Source organism: Oncorhynchus keta, chromosome 30 (assembly GCF_023373465.1).
Source record: "Oncorhynchus keta strain PuntledgeMale-10-30-2019 chromosome 30, Oket_V2, whole genome shotgun sequence".
Classification (NCBI taxonomy): domain Eukaryota; kingdom Metazoa; phylum Chordata; class Actinopteri; order Salmoniformes; family Salmonidae; genus Oncorhynchus; species Oncorhynchus keta.
Genome location: NC_068450.1, coordinates 53,545,975 through 53,561,892, shown reverse-complemented (window position 1 = coordinate 53,561,892; position 15,918 = coordinate 53,545,975). Strand labels below are relative to the sequence as shown.

Genomic DNA, 15,918 nt, shown 5'->3' with positions numbered 1-15,918 from the left:
AATAATAATAATGACATTTGAAATCGTCTCTGTTTATCAACATCTGAGGATGGTCAGTGTTGTCTATATATAATGATCTATAATCATATTTGTGTTGCTTCAGTGAATGTTGAGGTCTCTAAAGATAAATGTATAGGCCAGTGGATGCCAGCGAGTCTGACTCTTCAAGTTGGCACGCATCAATGCAGATTCCAAGGAGGACGAGTTCGGGTGCTGTAGAGTGCAGATAACGTGTCCATCATTTCATTCATAAGAGCCGGAGCAACAGAGCCCGCTTATTCATCCTCGTTTTCTTCGCTGCTGACATGCAGTCTTTCTTGTCTCCATTTAACAAGGCGATCTTAGTGGCTTTGTTTATTTTTGCCATCTTACTCATTCTTTATGTAATACTATGGTATATATGCCGAGACGTGGATTGCGACCACGGTATCTGACGCTTGTCGTGAGAAAAGCAGACGATACCCTGACTTTGGCTTATACGGAGACGCGCCAGGGTGACCCTTTGGTAAGTCCACAGGCGCGTCTTGACCGCTCTGACCATGAGCTCAAGGTGCATCATTTAACCAACGGTAACATGGAATTCGTTTGTATATATTGGTGATGTTGAGTACAATATGTGCAGTTCCTTTTATGTGTATCGTGTAGGCTGAATACCCTATTCAATTTGATCTCCAACGTGTTGCGCCACATTCGTGTTAGCATGAGGTAGGCTATTGCAAAGCAGGGGAAATGTTTCCCTTAATTACTATTGGTATTCATAGTAATATTTTATAATTCAGTAAAACGTATATTAGTGGAAAAGCTGCTATCGTGTGACAAAGAAGGCGGGAAGGCGGTTCTGGCTACACGTTTTTGAAGCATCTGTGTCACCCTTTTCCCCCTCGCTCGCAAATGTCCCGTTATTGGTCATCCAACAAAAACACCGTTGACAATTCATAGAGACACGAGGAGGCACCAATAACATTTAAAATTATATTGAATCATTCTGGTTTTGATTCTGATTTGCTTCATCCACAATTGGAAAGTGTGATGGGGATAGATGGGATTGATTTTATTCTATGAATATTTCAATTCTGCGGAATGTCCTGTAAATGCTTACCTTTAAAACAGCTCTGCTTTTCTTTTTTTTAACCTTATACCGTGTCCTGTGTATCCAACATTAGATGTATTAACATTGCAATAACAAAATCCCAACCATCTCTATAAATATTTGCATTGAAATCAAAGAGAAAGCTTTTTGATGCAGACACTCAGCATATAACCTATTCATAATGTTGGATAACAATTTAGGCCTACTGCACCCAGTAGTCTATTCTACAATACATCAAAAATATTATTTAATAATCCCACTCAGTCTGAAAAAAAAGGTTCTTAAATGGTTCTTCCTCAGCTTTTAAGGTTCCTTGGATAAATCTTGCCTTGATAAAGAACAGTTTACTTAAGCATGGGGTTCTTGATGTGGATCTACTGTTCTTCAGAATTCTAAAAGCTTCATGAAATAAATGGAAGCCTGCATACATTTGAATGAGAGTTAAATGAACACTCAGTTGTGTAAAAGAACCACCTTCTCATCAAACATCTCATTCCAAAATCATGGGTATTATTAATACGGAGTTGCCCCCCTCCCCTTTTTTTCTGCTCCAACAGCCCCCACTCTTTTCCACTAGATGTTGGAACATTGCTGCAGGGACTTGCTTCCATTCAGCCACAAGAGCATTAGGGAGGTCGGGCACTGATGTTGGGTGATTAGGCCTGGCTCGCAGTTGGCATTCTAATTCATCCCAAAGGTGTTCGACAGGGTTGAGGTCAGGGCTCGGTGCAGGCCAGTCAAGTTCTTCCACACTGATCTCGATTAAACCATTTCTGTATGGACTTCGCTTTGTGCACAGGGGCATTGCTGAAACAGGAAAGGGCCTTCCCCAAATTGTTGCTTTTTTTGCATATATTACTTTCAGTTTTGTACAGCAGCTTCAAACAGCTGTAAATACAATATGTTGGTTATGGAAACTATATTTCACAGCTGTTTAGATGGTATATGCAGATCAGGCTTAAAACCATACAGCAGGGCTATTCAATTACTGTCCTGAAGGGCCGAGCCATTTCTGTTTTTTTTATTCAAAGAACCTTCTCATTTATGGTTCTTCAAAGACCCTAAAATGGTTTTCTTATGGCTGCCCTCTCAAGAAACTTATTTGGTTCCAACTTGCACCTTTTATTTTTAATAGTGCAGTCAGAACTGACTGGGTACATCCGAAATGGCACCGTATTCCCTATGTAGTGCACTAGTTTTGACTAGAGCTTTATGTAGGGAATAGGGTGCAATTTGGGACGCAGAGGAAAGGAGACCTCTAAATAGGAGACCTCTAAATAGAGAGAAATGTGTTTGCATAACACTTTAAAGTTGGAGCTTACCCACCTGCTCTGTTCTAGCCTAGCCTACTGCTCTATAATTCCAGTAAAGGTAAACCTGAAGTTTGTCAATCCCTCAGGGGGCCTTCATGGAATGAGCTCCCTGCTGTTTGACAGAACACAAAGACGGTGCACTTTCCTGACAGTGTAAACAACATCATCGAAACACACAACAATGGGTTGACTTGATTTGACTGTAGACTGTCTGCCAGTGATGCTGTCTTGTAACTTTTCAAGGATCGTGTTTAATAACCAAAATCTGATGCATTCTATCACTATGACACCGGCGAGTCAGTCACTCTAAAATGCTATTTGGAGAACAGTAAAAACAAGCAAAAATGGCCCCAGCCATTATCACCGTGGCTGCTGTAGCTTCATTCAGTCGATCTACAAATACATAGTCTATTAGCTATACAATTAGCCCCTACACATTAACTCACATTTACTCAGCACCGGGATTAAAAACTATAATTTAATACAGAAGGATCTCTTAGCAAAAAAAAAGTATTTAATAAACAAAGGGTTAACAAATACCTTTGCTTTACAGAAAAAAAAGTTTGTGCAGTTGTACAGCTAATTTCCTGCAATTCTACACATTTTGCCATTACTTATGCCATGTTAATATGTTATCTGAGTGAAAGTAACTAACAAAATCAGTTGGGGCCCCCTGGACGTCAGAGGCCCTCGGCACGTGCTCCAGAGTGGCGCAGCAGTCAAAAGGCACTGCATCTCAGTTCTAGAGGTGCCACTACAGATCTTGGTTCAATTCCAGGCTGTATCACAACTGGCTGTGATTGGGAGTCCCATAGGGCGTTGCACAATTGGCCCAGCTACGTTCGGGTCTGTCATTGTAAGTAAGAATTTGTTCTTAACTGACTTGCCTACTTAAATAAAGGTTAGATAAAACCTGTGTGCCCGGTCAGAATCCCGCCATAATTACTACAAGTTTAGATAGCTGACTAGACTATTTAACTACTCAAAAACAATTACTGGTATTGGCTAAGTGAGTGAAGGTCATGGCTAATTGAGTGACTGTCAGTGAGTAACAAGTAACAACAACTCATGATGCACAACCAGTTTTCGAAATTGCACCTTGTGTATTCTATTATTCTAACTCTCAACACTAAGACCTTGAGCGAGTTCCTAAAATAAAATAAAAATGACAGATGGCCAGACCTTTTATGTAGCTATGGCCATGGTTCTCGTGTTTTAATGAGCTGGCTAGCTAGCTAATGGTAGACAGCTACCAAGCACGTAACAAACCAACACATTGTCTTGAAAGTAGATTTTAGTTGCATGGCTTGCTACTAAGATATTCTCAATACATTTTTAAACATGTTTATTTTGGTGCAATAAAAATGTACAGGAAACGTTGCTATTTGGACCCGGCTGTTGCGATGTCATGCAGACTGCCGTTTTTGTGTTTATAGATTGAATGCGTGCCAAAGACAGTAAGATGAAAAGCAAGATTTATACTGAGGACTTTTAAATACATTACGACAATCCAGTAGCGGTGCATTGGTAAAATCACTGCCATATTACAACCTATGTGTTGTGATAATTGCATTGTTTGCTCTATAACCTTTTAGTTCATATGCCTTGTGATAGATAGGCCTGAGGCCAAAACATATAGCATGTAACAAACCTACATGACCTACAGTATGGTCAAGCAAGGTAATATTTCCAACATTTTCAGACCACAAAACAACTGTTTCTTTAGAACCACAGAGAGTCGCAAAGAAAACAGGAGCTGCCTCCACTATTCCAGCACCATTTCAACATCATATAATCACCTATGCTTAGTCTAATACAGTGACAACTAAAATATACCAAAAGTGATTTAGTCCAAACAACGTAAGCTAAATATGATGTGGCTATCCATGGTATTGACTTCTCTCTGTGTGTGTGTGTGTGTGTGTGTGTGTGTGTGTGTGTGTGTGTGTGTGTGTGTGTGTGTGTGTGTGTGTGTGTGTGTGTGTGTGTGTGTGTGTGTGTGTGTGTGTGTGTGTGTGTGTGTGTGTGTGTGTGTGTGTGTGTGCCAAGTAGAAAAAAACATGTTGACTCACCCCACTTGTAGAGAAATGCCAATACCATCCTCCTCTTTCATGTTGTCTGAACAGTCTATGAATCTTGTTATATATTTCACGCTTTTAGTTTTTGTTGTCCTACGCTACCTGGCTAAGATACATGCTCACTAGCCTAACTTCCTTTCATGGGCAACGATACAGCCAGTCCAGCTAGGTAACATTAGCATACTACATCTAGCTATATGTTGAACTTCCATTCTCTCAGGCCAGGGGCACAATATATGAATTTATGGTTGGATCAGAATCACTGTTATAATCATTGACCAGTACAGAGAAATAATCCTTGGCTAATTTAAGTAAGGGACAATTTTAGCTAGCTAGCTAGCCACCAGAGGACAACAACACAACGAGATGCAACAATTCATGTTTTCTCTGTCAGTAATGATGTTTGGCTTGTGATGTGATTAGCCTGAAGCCAAATCCAAACGGGCTTCCCTTTTTTTGGTGCACCAGGACCATTCACAGCTGTACTCACTCAGTTTAGCTCAATGCTAATTGGCTATGATTTTTTTATTTTTTATCAAGTCAAATCAAATTTTATTTGTCACATGTGTCGAATACAACAGGTACAATAGACCTTACAGTGAAATGCACTTACAAGTCCTTAACCAACAATGCAGTTAAGAAAATACCTAAAAAAGTAAGAAATTAAAGTAACAAATAATTCAAGAGCTGCAGTAAATTAACAATAGCGAGGCTATATACAGGGGGTACAGGTACAGAGTCAATGTGCGGGGGCACCAGTTAGTCGAGGTAATTGAGGTAATATGTACATGTAGGTAGAGTAATTAAAGTGACTATGCATAATGCTCACTGACTTCCCTTGCATTCAATGCTATGGGCGGCAACAACGTCATGCTCTTTCTGACCTTACAGCATCCGACAGATACTCTGCACATACTGAGACAGAGGGACGCTGTTTAATTCGCCCGGATGCTTTCTCCGGTGAGATTACATTCAGCCTCTTGTGAATTGAAGGAAATGTATGAAACACAGAGAGACGAACATTAAATTATTTTGTATGTTTTGTTAGCCTCGCTTCACTATGCGTCCATGCATACACGCCACTGCCGCAATCATCACTAGGTAAGTAGGCAGAAAGAAAAGTTGGTGGAATGCTACAGTTTGCGGGTTTTTGTCTCTACTGAAAGGGATAAACTAGAGGTACCCAAACATTTTGGGCCCATGACCCCATTTTGATATCTAAATGTTTTCACAACCCACCATGTAAAGAAAGTGATGTAATCAACGGCCAATGTAATCAACAGTCTATTACGAATCAGTCTGACTATACTTTTGACATGACTTCAATCTGAAGGAAGCATGGGGTTGAAGTGACTGAAATGCATCAGAATGGTATTGGGAAGTTCAGAAGAGAATTCTTTTGTATGACCTTCTTTGTAGAAAAGGACATCATCATTGATAAAGTACTTTTTCCCCCAGTCTGATTTGGTGCCTGGTCTTGTCCACTCTGTTCTAATTAGTCCTGCTCAAATTGTGGGCATTGTAGAGGGAAACAGAAGACACATAAGATAGAGCCACATTTGTACTGTAGGAAGAAAGCAGAAACCTCTCTGTTTATTACAACTGCATCTAGTGGCTACCAGAGGTTACTGACGTAACCCTGGTTCTATGAACCATGCGCAATGATTAAAAATCGTATTTCAGAGTTTCTCTCGCAACCCCATTTTCAAATCAGGCAAATCGCACGCGACCCTTATTTTGGGAAAAGCTGGGAGAAACTGATAGACTCCTGTGTGATCTCGGCACCAATGTAGGAAAAAAGACAGGGTCTATCAGTCTGGGTGGTTTGCTTGACTCAAGACTTTGTTGGATCGAGCAAAAGCCTAAATCTTGGCGTTGCCACAACGCCTTGGGCCTTAGGCAATATTATGTACATTAAACCTTCCTTAGATGATAGTGTGGTAAATTGAGCCATTTTTTGCATTCAGCATCACACCGCCAAGGGAAACATAGTATTCTTTCTAACAAATATATCTACATATATATCAGGATGTTATGTATCACTGGATGCATCTAACACCTAACAAACACTTTGTACTTTTTAAAAAACACTTTCAACATAGACCAAGCCCTGTTACCTCATATCCCAGTGATAATGCCTTGCATTACGCTTAGGAAGAAAGCACTTCAATTTGCTCAACTTGCCATTGGCTCAACCATTGGCTCATTTGGACTATATTAGCCCACACAGCTACAAGGATGCACTTTCATGTTAGGTTTAGGACCTCATATAGAAGCTTATAGAGACCCCACCTGATGTATAGAACCATCTTAAAAGTATCTAATTTGGTTTAGATACAGTACAAGCATCATGAAACCTCTAACACAATACATTCATTTGACTTGGATAAAAAAAAGATGTTCAATGTAGTTTCTTCCTTCGCAGACTCCGTGAAATTATGACCTCTTCCTTAATATTTGGTCAAAAGATTAATTTTGTGTATGGTTTCCTAGAAGCAAGGGTGGGTCAATTTACCCATTTGGCTCAATTTACCCCACTCTCCCCTATAACAGAAGTGAAGCTCAAGTATTTTCGACTAGTCAAAGCCTTACAATCAAAGCCAATGCTTCATTTAAAAAATTATTTATAAAAATGTATTGGGCTAATATTGTTTAACTGGATTTGTGAAGTAAGAAGTCTAAATAAATAAAAAATACTGACGATATTATATTTGATGCACTGTACAGACCTGTGAGATGAGATTAATAAGGGTAGGCCTTTTTTTCTCTCTCCTCACATCTCTACGCCTCCTGCCAAGTTGCGTGCCCTACTCGTGATACAGATTTGAGTGGGCAGAACTAATGTCAAGGGTCTGAGCGCGCTTCCGCGCACTCACAAAGCAGGAGGAACTTAAGCGAAGCACAAGTGTGCAGAGAGTAGCACGGAATCCAAGGACTGAAACACACGAAGAGACCTGGCACAGATATGTGGCTACTGTCTTTCATTTTACCAATTTTGAGGCTGTATTTAGTGGGAGTTAAAGTTCTTCTGTATCAACTGTTCAACAAGTCATTTACGTTACCAGGTTAGACTTTTCTGTTCATCCCCATATTCATTACAGATATTGAATGCAGCTGTGATTATCACTTATCCTAGCCTATAACGTTAGCTGCTGGCTAGCGCTGCCTGTTAACGTTAGCTACTTAGCTAGCCAGTGAAGGCTTTCAACAACAATAGCCAATTTGACTGAGAATTGACTAGCAAACGAATTAATATCAAAATGCAACCACTGTTTAACAAATTGTTAAGGAATTGAAATAACTGGCTGTCATAAAATTAAGCTGCAAGTGTTATACGATAGTTGACTGCTACTGTAACTTACCTATAGCCTTTATGTTGTTAGGATGTATGATCTGCTTTCCATAACCAGTATTTTCCAGCACAAAATATTAATTATATATCAGCATTCCATTTCACAAATGCACACAACCCCAGACCTAGGCTACTTTGACCATACATTTGAGTTTAGTGTTTGTATGCTCACTGATTCTCCCACAATAGTAGCCTAGGTCTGTAATGGGAATGGGTTTTTTATATTTTCCTATGCACATTTTTAAAATTCATAGTGTGCCATAATACCATGCCTTGTAAAGTGAATCACACGTCATGATAATCTCACTACATATCTTCATTGCCTTGTGAACTATAGTGCTTTTGGAAGGATAGGGGTAATCAATTACCTTTAGCCCAGATTCCCCCTTATTCACATCACATCAGAATGTCGAAATCCTCTCATGTGAACTTGTAGCCTAGCCTGTACTGGCACAATAGCAGTGTTGTATTCTGTCTTGTTATAGAAAAGACCAATTAGCCTAAACCTCTCAGACATACCTAAGCATGCAAAGAATCCAGTTGCGTCATTTAGGTCCTAAGCTGTGCTGAAGTTAGTTTTAGCCTTGGCAAAAGATGCTTGTGTAATTGGATCCTAGGCTTTATGGTGAGGGACCGGGTCAGGCAATTTTCAGTATCCCAATCAAGATAAGACTGGCTAGGAATTAGAGAGATGATTGGATCAACAAAATTGTCAATACTCAAAGCAGATTGCATTGTGTCCCCTAGATTTATGTTTAAGGTGACGCAATGTCCTCCACAGCAGTGGAGAGGCAAGCTCATTCTGTACTGGCTCTTAGAATATTTTATTTAGAGAATGGGTTGAATTACAAATAAGAAAAAACGTAGTTATCGCCTATTAATTACTGAGGTAAAAGCCCCTATCTGACATTTTCATTTCCTGTTGTTGACCTTTTGTTATCTCATGCTACCTTTATCTCACTGCCTTTGTTAGGTACTCAGTAATGAGTGAAGGCACCTAAAAGGATCATTGTCAAAGGAACAAAATGGAGGCCAAAGGTGCTTCCTCATCTAATCTCCACCTTGTTGCACATCCAAGGGCAAAAAGTAAAGTATGGAGGTATTTTGGCTTTGACACCGATGCAGACGGGTGTATACTACACTGGAGGAGGATCTACTGTCGCATATGTATGACTCAAATAGCATATTCCGGGAACACCTCCAATCTCTCGTACCACCTGGAGAAGAACCACCCAGTTGAGTTCTGTGAGTTTGTGAAGAGCAACACGGAGCAGATGCGTGAGGCGGTCGCAACGGCCTACTCCAAGATAAAGACTGAACCTATGCAGCAGCAATGTCAGGAAGCCATCCTGAAGCAGAGCCCAGCGTTTGAAAATATCAACCGACGGCATAATGATCTGACGTCTGCGATCATCAGCTTTGTCTGTGAAGGGATGTACCCTGTGTCTGTGGTGGAAGAACCCACCTTTCAGGCCCTTTTAAGGACTGCAGATCCAAGATACTTGCCCCCTAGCAGAATCGACATAGCAATGAAAGCCCTACCACAGAGGTACAATCAGATCCGAGATGCAGTGCTGGGTGAGGTGGCAGGGGTGGTAAACTGCGGTGTCTCAACTGACCTTTGGCAAAGCCAAACCCAGAACAGGACCTACATCTCCCTGTCCATGCACTCTCTGAACCAAAACGGACTAGGTTCTGGTTTCTCCATGAGTACCAAATGCCTGAAAACTTTTGAAGTTCCAGAGGACAATACAGCTGAGAATATTACCAGAGCATTGTACGAAGCATTTGTCGAATGGGGGATAACTCACAAAGTCAACGGTGCCACCACTAACGGTTCATTGGACATTGTGAAAGCTTGCTCTCTTCTGGATCTATCCGTGCAGATGCCTTGCCTTGGCCACACTATAAATCGAGGGATGGATGAGGCCTTTCAGCTGCCCAGAATTGACTGCTTTTTGGGACGTTGCCGCAAACTTGTTGATTATTTCCAACAGTCCGTGATGGCTATGTATTTGCTGCGAGAGAAGCAGAGGCAGCAAGGCCTAGCCCAGTGTGTCCTCATCAGAGACAGGGTCCGATCCTGGGTGACCACACTGACTATGCTCCAGCGCCTGAAAGAGCAGCAGGCCATAATCAGTGTGGTACTCATGGAGGACAGTGACAACCATCAGCTGAGTTTCAAGGACAGTGAATGGAACATGGTTGAGGGCTTGATTGGAGTTCTGCAACCTTTCAAACTGGTAGCTGACATGATAACAGACTGTAGGTATCCGACCATTAGTATGGTGAGGCCTGTCCTTCACATGCTGCTGAACACAACCCTCAAGGCCAAAGAAGGGGACGCAAAAGAGGTTGGCATGGCCAAAGAGGTAATCTCCAAGGTGTTGTCCAGCACCTACCCGCAGACGTCTGAGATTGCAATGTTTCTCAACGTTGCCACTTTCCTGGATCCCCGTTACAAGAGGCTTCCTTTCCTGTCCCCCCACGACCGCTCCCAAGTGGAGAGTAAAGTCATTGAGGAGGCCAAAGCCATTCTTGAGAAACAGAGGAATGAGAATGTGGTCACAGATGAATTGGCTCCTCTTTCTGATGAGCCACCCAACAAAAAACAGACTCTTGACAAACCCTCTCCTTCATGTAGCAATGCAGGCAACCCTTTGGCTGTGATATTTTGCCAGTCAGGCAATGACGAGAACCAAGAAGAGCTACACGCTCAGGTCGTGGAAGAGCTGAGCAACTTCAAATCCCAGAAGATCCTGGGTCTCAACGAAGACCCTCTCCATTGGTGGTCGGACCGTATGGGCTTATTTCCTACTCTCCCCAAGGTGCTCCAGAAGTACTGGTGTGTCCCCGCCACTAGTGTCCCCTCCAACAGACTGTTCAGTTCCTCAGGGACTTTCTTCTGTGGTAAGAGGAACCGCCTCACCCCGGCACATGTAGACCAACAGGTGTTTCTCTATGAAAACTCACGGCGCTGCAATGAGGCTGAACCTATTGAGGATGACTCAGGGGAATGGGGCTTGGGACTGGAGCATGACTCTGGGTCAGGCCATGGAATAACTGGGCAGGCCACTGCCCACTACCAAACAGTTACAATACCCTAATCCTAAAAGAAATACTTAACAAAAGAATATACAGTGCCTTGCGAAAGTATTCGGCCCCCTTGAACTTTGCGACCTTTTGCCACATTTCAGGCTTCAAACATAAAGATATAAAACTATTTTTTTGTGAAGAATCAACAACAAGTGGGACACAATCATGAAGTGGAACGACATTTATTGGATATTTCAAACTTTTAACAAATCAAAAACGGAAAAATTGTGCGTGCAAAATTATTCAGCCCCCTTAAGTTAATACTTTGTAGCGCCACCTTTTGCTGCGATTACAGCTGTAAGTCACTTGGGGTATGTATGTCTCTATCAGTTTTGCACATTGAGAGACTGAATTTTCCCATTCCTCCTTGCAAAACAGCTCGAGCTCAGTGATGTTGGATGGAGAGCATTTGTGAACAGCAGTTTTCAGTTCTTTCCACAGATTCTCGATTGGATTCAGGTCTGGACTTTGACTTGGCCATTCTAACAGCTGGATATGGTTATTTTTGAACCATTCCATTGTAGATTTTGCTTTATGTTTTGGATCATTGTCTTGTTGGAAGACAAATCTCCGTCCCAGTCTCAGGTCTTTTGCAGACTCCATCAGGTTTTCTTCCAGAATGGTCCAGTATTTGGCTCCATCCATCTTCCCATCAATTTTAACCATCTTCCCTGTCCCTGCTGAAGAAAAGCAGGCCCAAACCATGGTGCTGCCACCACCGTGTTTGACAGTGGGGATGGTGGGTTCAGGGTGATGAGCTGTGTTGCTTTTACACCAAACATAACATTTTGCATTGTTGCCAAAAAGTTCAATTTTGGTTTCATCTGACCAGAGCACCTTCTTCCACATGTTTGGTGTCTCCCAGGTGGCTTGTGGCAAACTTTAAATGACACTTTTTATGGATATCTTTAAGAAATGGCTTTCTTCTTGCCACTCTTCCATAAAGGCCAGATTTGTGCAATATACGCCTGATTGTTGTCCTATGGACAGAGTCTCCCACCTCAGCTGTAGATCTCTGCAGTTCATCCAGAGTGATCATGGCCCTCTTGGCTGCATCTCTGATCAGTCTTCTCCTTGTATGAGCTGAAAGTTTAGAGGGACGGCCAGGTCTTGGTAGATTTGCAGTGGTCTGATACTCCTTCCATTTCAATATTATCGCTTGCACAGTGCTCCTTGGGATGTTTAAAGCTTGGGAAATCTTTTTGTATCCAAATCCGGCTTTAAACTTCTTCACAACAGTATCTCGGACCTGCCTGGTGTGTTCCTTGTTCTTCATGATGCTCTCTGCGCTTTTAACGGACCTCTGAGACTATCACAGTGCAGGTGCATTTATACGGAGACTTGATTACACACAGGTGGATTGTATTTATCATCATTAGTCATTTAGGTCAACATTGGATCATTCAGAGATCCTCACTGAACTTCTGGACAGAGTTTGCTGCACTGAAAGTAAAGGGGCTGAATAATTTTGCACGCCCAATTTTTCAGTTTTTGATTTGTTAAAAAAGTTTGAAATATCCAATAAATGTCGTTCCACTTCATGATTGTGTCCCACTTGTTGTTGATGCTTCACAAAAAAATACAGTTTTATATCTTTATGTTTGAAGCCTGAAATGTGGCAAAGGGTCGCAAAGTTCAAGGTGGCCGAATAATTTTGCGAGGCGCTGTATACTGAGGGCATTTAGTTGTTTACTAGTAAAAAAGGATTTATGTGAGTGTAACATCTGATCAATTTTCTATTTCTGATCATGCTGTGATTTTATTTGATTAACTATTTGATGTAGGGCTAAATGGCTTTTATTGTCCCAATGTTCAAGTCATGTCTGATTCATTGTTTGCTTTGCACTTTGAAGTCCTTGGACTGTTTAAGATGTCTTTACAGTACGTTTGAGATTAGCTTTGATGTGCCAAGCTTTGTTATCTGTACTGAACTCTCAGAAGAACATAAAGTATATCCTATATAACTTGAATCTCTGCTTGTTCGTGTTCATTTTGTGTTCAATGTGTCCAATACAACTTCCTCAGATGAGTCCTGATGATACTACGAAGGTATCAACTTGCATTTATAGGCTTCTCCTCAGTGTTAGTTTTTTGGAAACTAAATGAGCAACGAACTGCTCATTTAACCACTCACCAGCCGCCACGACAAATGTGATACAAATCTGATTGGGAGAAATGTAATAGAGTTGAAATCTCAACCGTCCTGATTACCCTCGGTGCATAGATGAGCACTGCGGCTCTAATTTTAGTCATGCTAAACTGTCTGGCCGCGTGCAAGCTGTGCTTTGTGTGCTTGTTGCACAAAGTCATTTTATCATCAGGGGCAGGAACTGTTGTTGTCAAGCAAAATGGATCTATGTGTCATCGATAATGAAGAGCTCTTCCTCCCTTCATTTTTCAGGACTAGAGGTCATTACGGACTTATTTACCAGTGACTCACTCAACTTCAGTCCGACTCCACACCGTACACTTCGATAACTGCAGATTATAGCCCAATGTAATCTCTGACCCAACACAAATTGCCCCGAAATGGAAGTACTGTGTGGTTTTTATAATGGGCAAAATAAAATGGAGTCAGCGGAATTATGTTTTGATTGCCCGTAATTGTGTTGTTCTCAGTGATATGTTGGACTGGATGAAATAAATACGCCTGTTTGTATCAACCCATAGATGTTCCATTGTGTTGCAAGGCGATGGCAACATATGGACCTTAGTTTTCTTTCTCTTCCTCACACAGTTTTGCCCAAACAAAATGGAAGGGTTGCCATAGTGACGGGGGGTGCCCGAGGAATGGGTTATGAGACTGCAAGACACCTGGCAAGCCTTGGCATGCATGTGGTTATAGGTATTGTACACACACCCTTTGGTCATGACTCCGTAATCTCCCAAATCATTCTAAATTGCCTGTGTGCTAACATCCTTAGGTTAATGTTTTGTTGAATTGTAGCCTAAGTAATGTTGCACTGATTTTCACTACAGTACATAGGGAATCTTTGATACGTTGCGAACACATTCCTGCCTAAGGCAGTTATTTCCTAACCTAATCAAATTTGACTCCTCAATCAAATTTAATAGGGTTTTGCAAAGAAATCATTATTGACGTAATAGTGGCACTGCTTCAATGAAACCCAAATCAGAAGTGTAGGTTTAGTCTTTCACTCTGCTCTCCCTGGTCTCTATGATGAGGGAAGGATACTTGCTGCTCCAGAGTACCCCATTCATTCATCCCTCCATCCATCCTCTTTTTTCCCCCTAATCATTCCCCTCTCCTCCAGCTGGGAACTCTGAAGAGGAAGGCCTGCAAGCTGTGAAGAAGATCCACGAAGAGGGCAGCGAGGGGAAAGGTAATTTTCTCATGACTGTTTCCCTTATAGCCTCTCTCTCCCACTCTATCTCTCTCCCTCTGTCTCTCTATCGTTTCCACACAGCCATTGCAGAATAAATAGGCTACCTCTCAAATAGGTCTGCTCGTATACACAGGGAGTAAGCTATTCAGACATAGGCCTATGTACATGAGTGCCCTGACTTTTAACTGTGTTTTCCGGAGTAAAAATGTGGGTTCGTGCTGGTAAGAGTAAACCACTTCTCCTGCTTTGTAACAGAGAGAGGATGTCTGTTCACCTGCACCTTGTCAGAGGCAGCTTGGACGCCAGAGTCCATTCCAAAAGCAATTATCTAAAAGTAGCAGGTTCTCTTCAATTCTCATTTTTTCCCCGGTCCCTCCTTCCCTTAAATGTACTTTTTACATTTATTTTGATAAAAGCAAAGCCGTGTCACAAATGGGAGCAGGGGAAAGGCGAGGGAGATGTTTGTCTGTGCTTGTGTTTGATGAGTACGAGGAGGAAAGCAAACTGCTGCCAACCAGTCTCAGTTTCATTGTCATGCAGATGTGATTTAAAGAGGCTGTTTGGAAAGAAGGAAAGGCAGCATCTTTTGATCCCAAGCAGGCAGCTCTTCCCTTCCTCTCTGGTGCTGAAATGACTGATCATAGCACAGCTCCAGTCAGCCAGGGTAACATCACTGTTATGTATGCCCTGCTCCACAGAGTAATGATGACAGACGTGGGAATGAGAAATGGGCCTGTTTGTATTAAGAACAGGAAATGTCCCCCTGGTGCATTGAATCCGCCCCAGCCCTGGCATGCACTGTCAGGCAAGCGGTGTTTAGCAAACCTCTAACAAGTTGTGTGGGAGGCAAAACGGTTACAGTTCCAACATAAACAGGATATCTGATTGTCTTATATAGTGTGTACTGGTAGGCCTGAGAGCCAATAACAATGTCTGCCACAATGTCTGCATTTCTGAGCAAATTTATTTTGTATATGTGTATTTCATGCCCTCCATATCTGAGCACGTTTGGTATTAGCTCTATATGTCAGAGTTTGTCCTCGTCACCCAACATACAATCCATATCACTGTGTTTGCTGTCTAAGATTGGATGGTTGAGAAAATGTTTGTGTGGCATGTCACCAGGAATTCTCCTCTGACTTTTGTAGGGCCAGAATGTCTAACCTTGCTTCATCAGCAGCATACGGAGAAAGTAGAACAGATTTGTGTGTTGTCAGAATGTGTTTGCTAAATCGCCAACCAGGCAAGACAATGCTTAGAGACAGTAGCTTCAGGTCCTATTAAGCCTAATTTATTCTGCCCCCTCAACAGTTTAACCCTGTTCCTTATTCAAGACAGTCTGCTTTAAAGACGTTTCTGCATAAGAGGGGAAACGCACCGGTTTCCCGTAGTGATGGAACGTATTTAACCTTTATTTAAATAGGCGAGTCAGTTAAGAACAAATTCTTATTTACAATGACGGCCTACCCCCGGCCAAACCCGGACGACGCTGGGCCAATTGTGCGCCGCCCTATGGGACTCCCAATCATGGGCGGTTGTGATACAGCCTGGATTCGAACCAGGGCATCTCCAGCTCTGAGATGCAGTGCCTTTAACCGCTGCTCCACTCGATGTAACATGTGTTTCCCAAAACCCCACGCAG

General features: G+C 42.0%; 2 protein-coding genes across 3 annotated transcripts in view; both read left to right on the top strand.

Moving 5' to 3' along the window:
- Positions 1-303: 303 nt before the first annotated feature.
- The window catches only part of dhrsx (dehydrogenase/reductase (SDR family) X-linked), a 32,035-nt gene continuing 16,420 nt past the window's right edge, over positions 304-15,918 (top strand). Inside the window, exons 1-3 of one of the 2 annotated variants that reach the window (XM_035744877.2) lie at positions 304-505; positions 13,667-13,774; positions 14,205-14,273. In XM_035744877.2, coding sequence (XP_035600770.1) covers positions 13,720-13,774; positions 14,205-14,273 — 124 coding nt within the window. In that variant the 5' untranslated portion in view covers positions 304-505; positions 13,667-13,719. Of the gene's footprint in view, positions 506-7,404; positions 7,547-13,666; positions 13,775-14,204; positions 14,274-15,918 lie in introns of those variants that run through there. The other variant, XM_035744876.2, reaches the window with a different exon arrangement.
- On the top strand, positions 7,404-12,899 carry LOC118363724 (E3 SUMO-protein ligase ZBED1-like). Its single transcript, XM_035744875.2, has 2 exons — positions 7,404-7,546; positions 8,807-12,899. The coding sequence occupies exon 2, from the start codon at positions 8,859-8,861 to the stop codon at positions 10,938-10,940; it is 2,082 nt and encodes a 693-aa protein (XP_035600768.1). The 5' UTR covers positions 7,404-7,546; positions 8,807-8,858; the 3' UTR covers positions 10,941-12,899.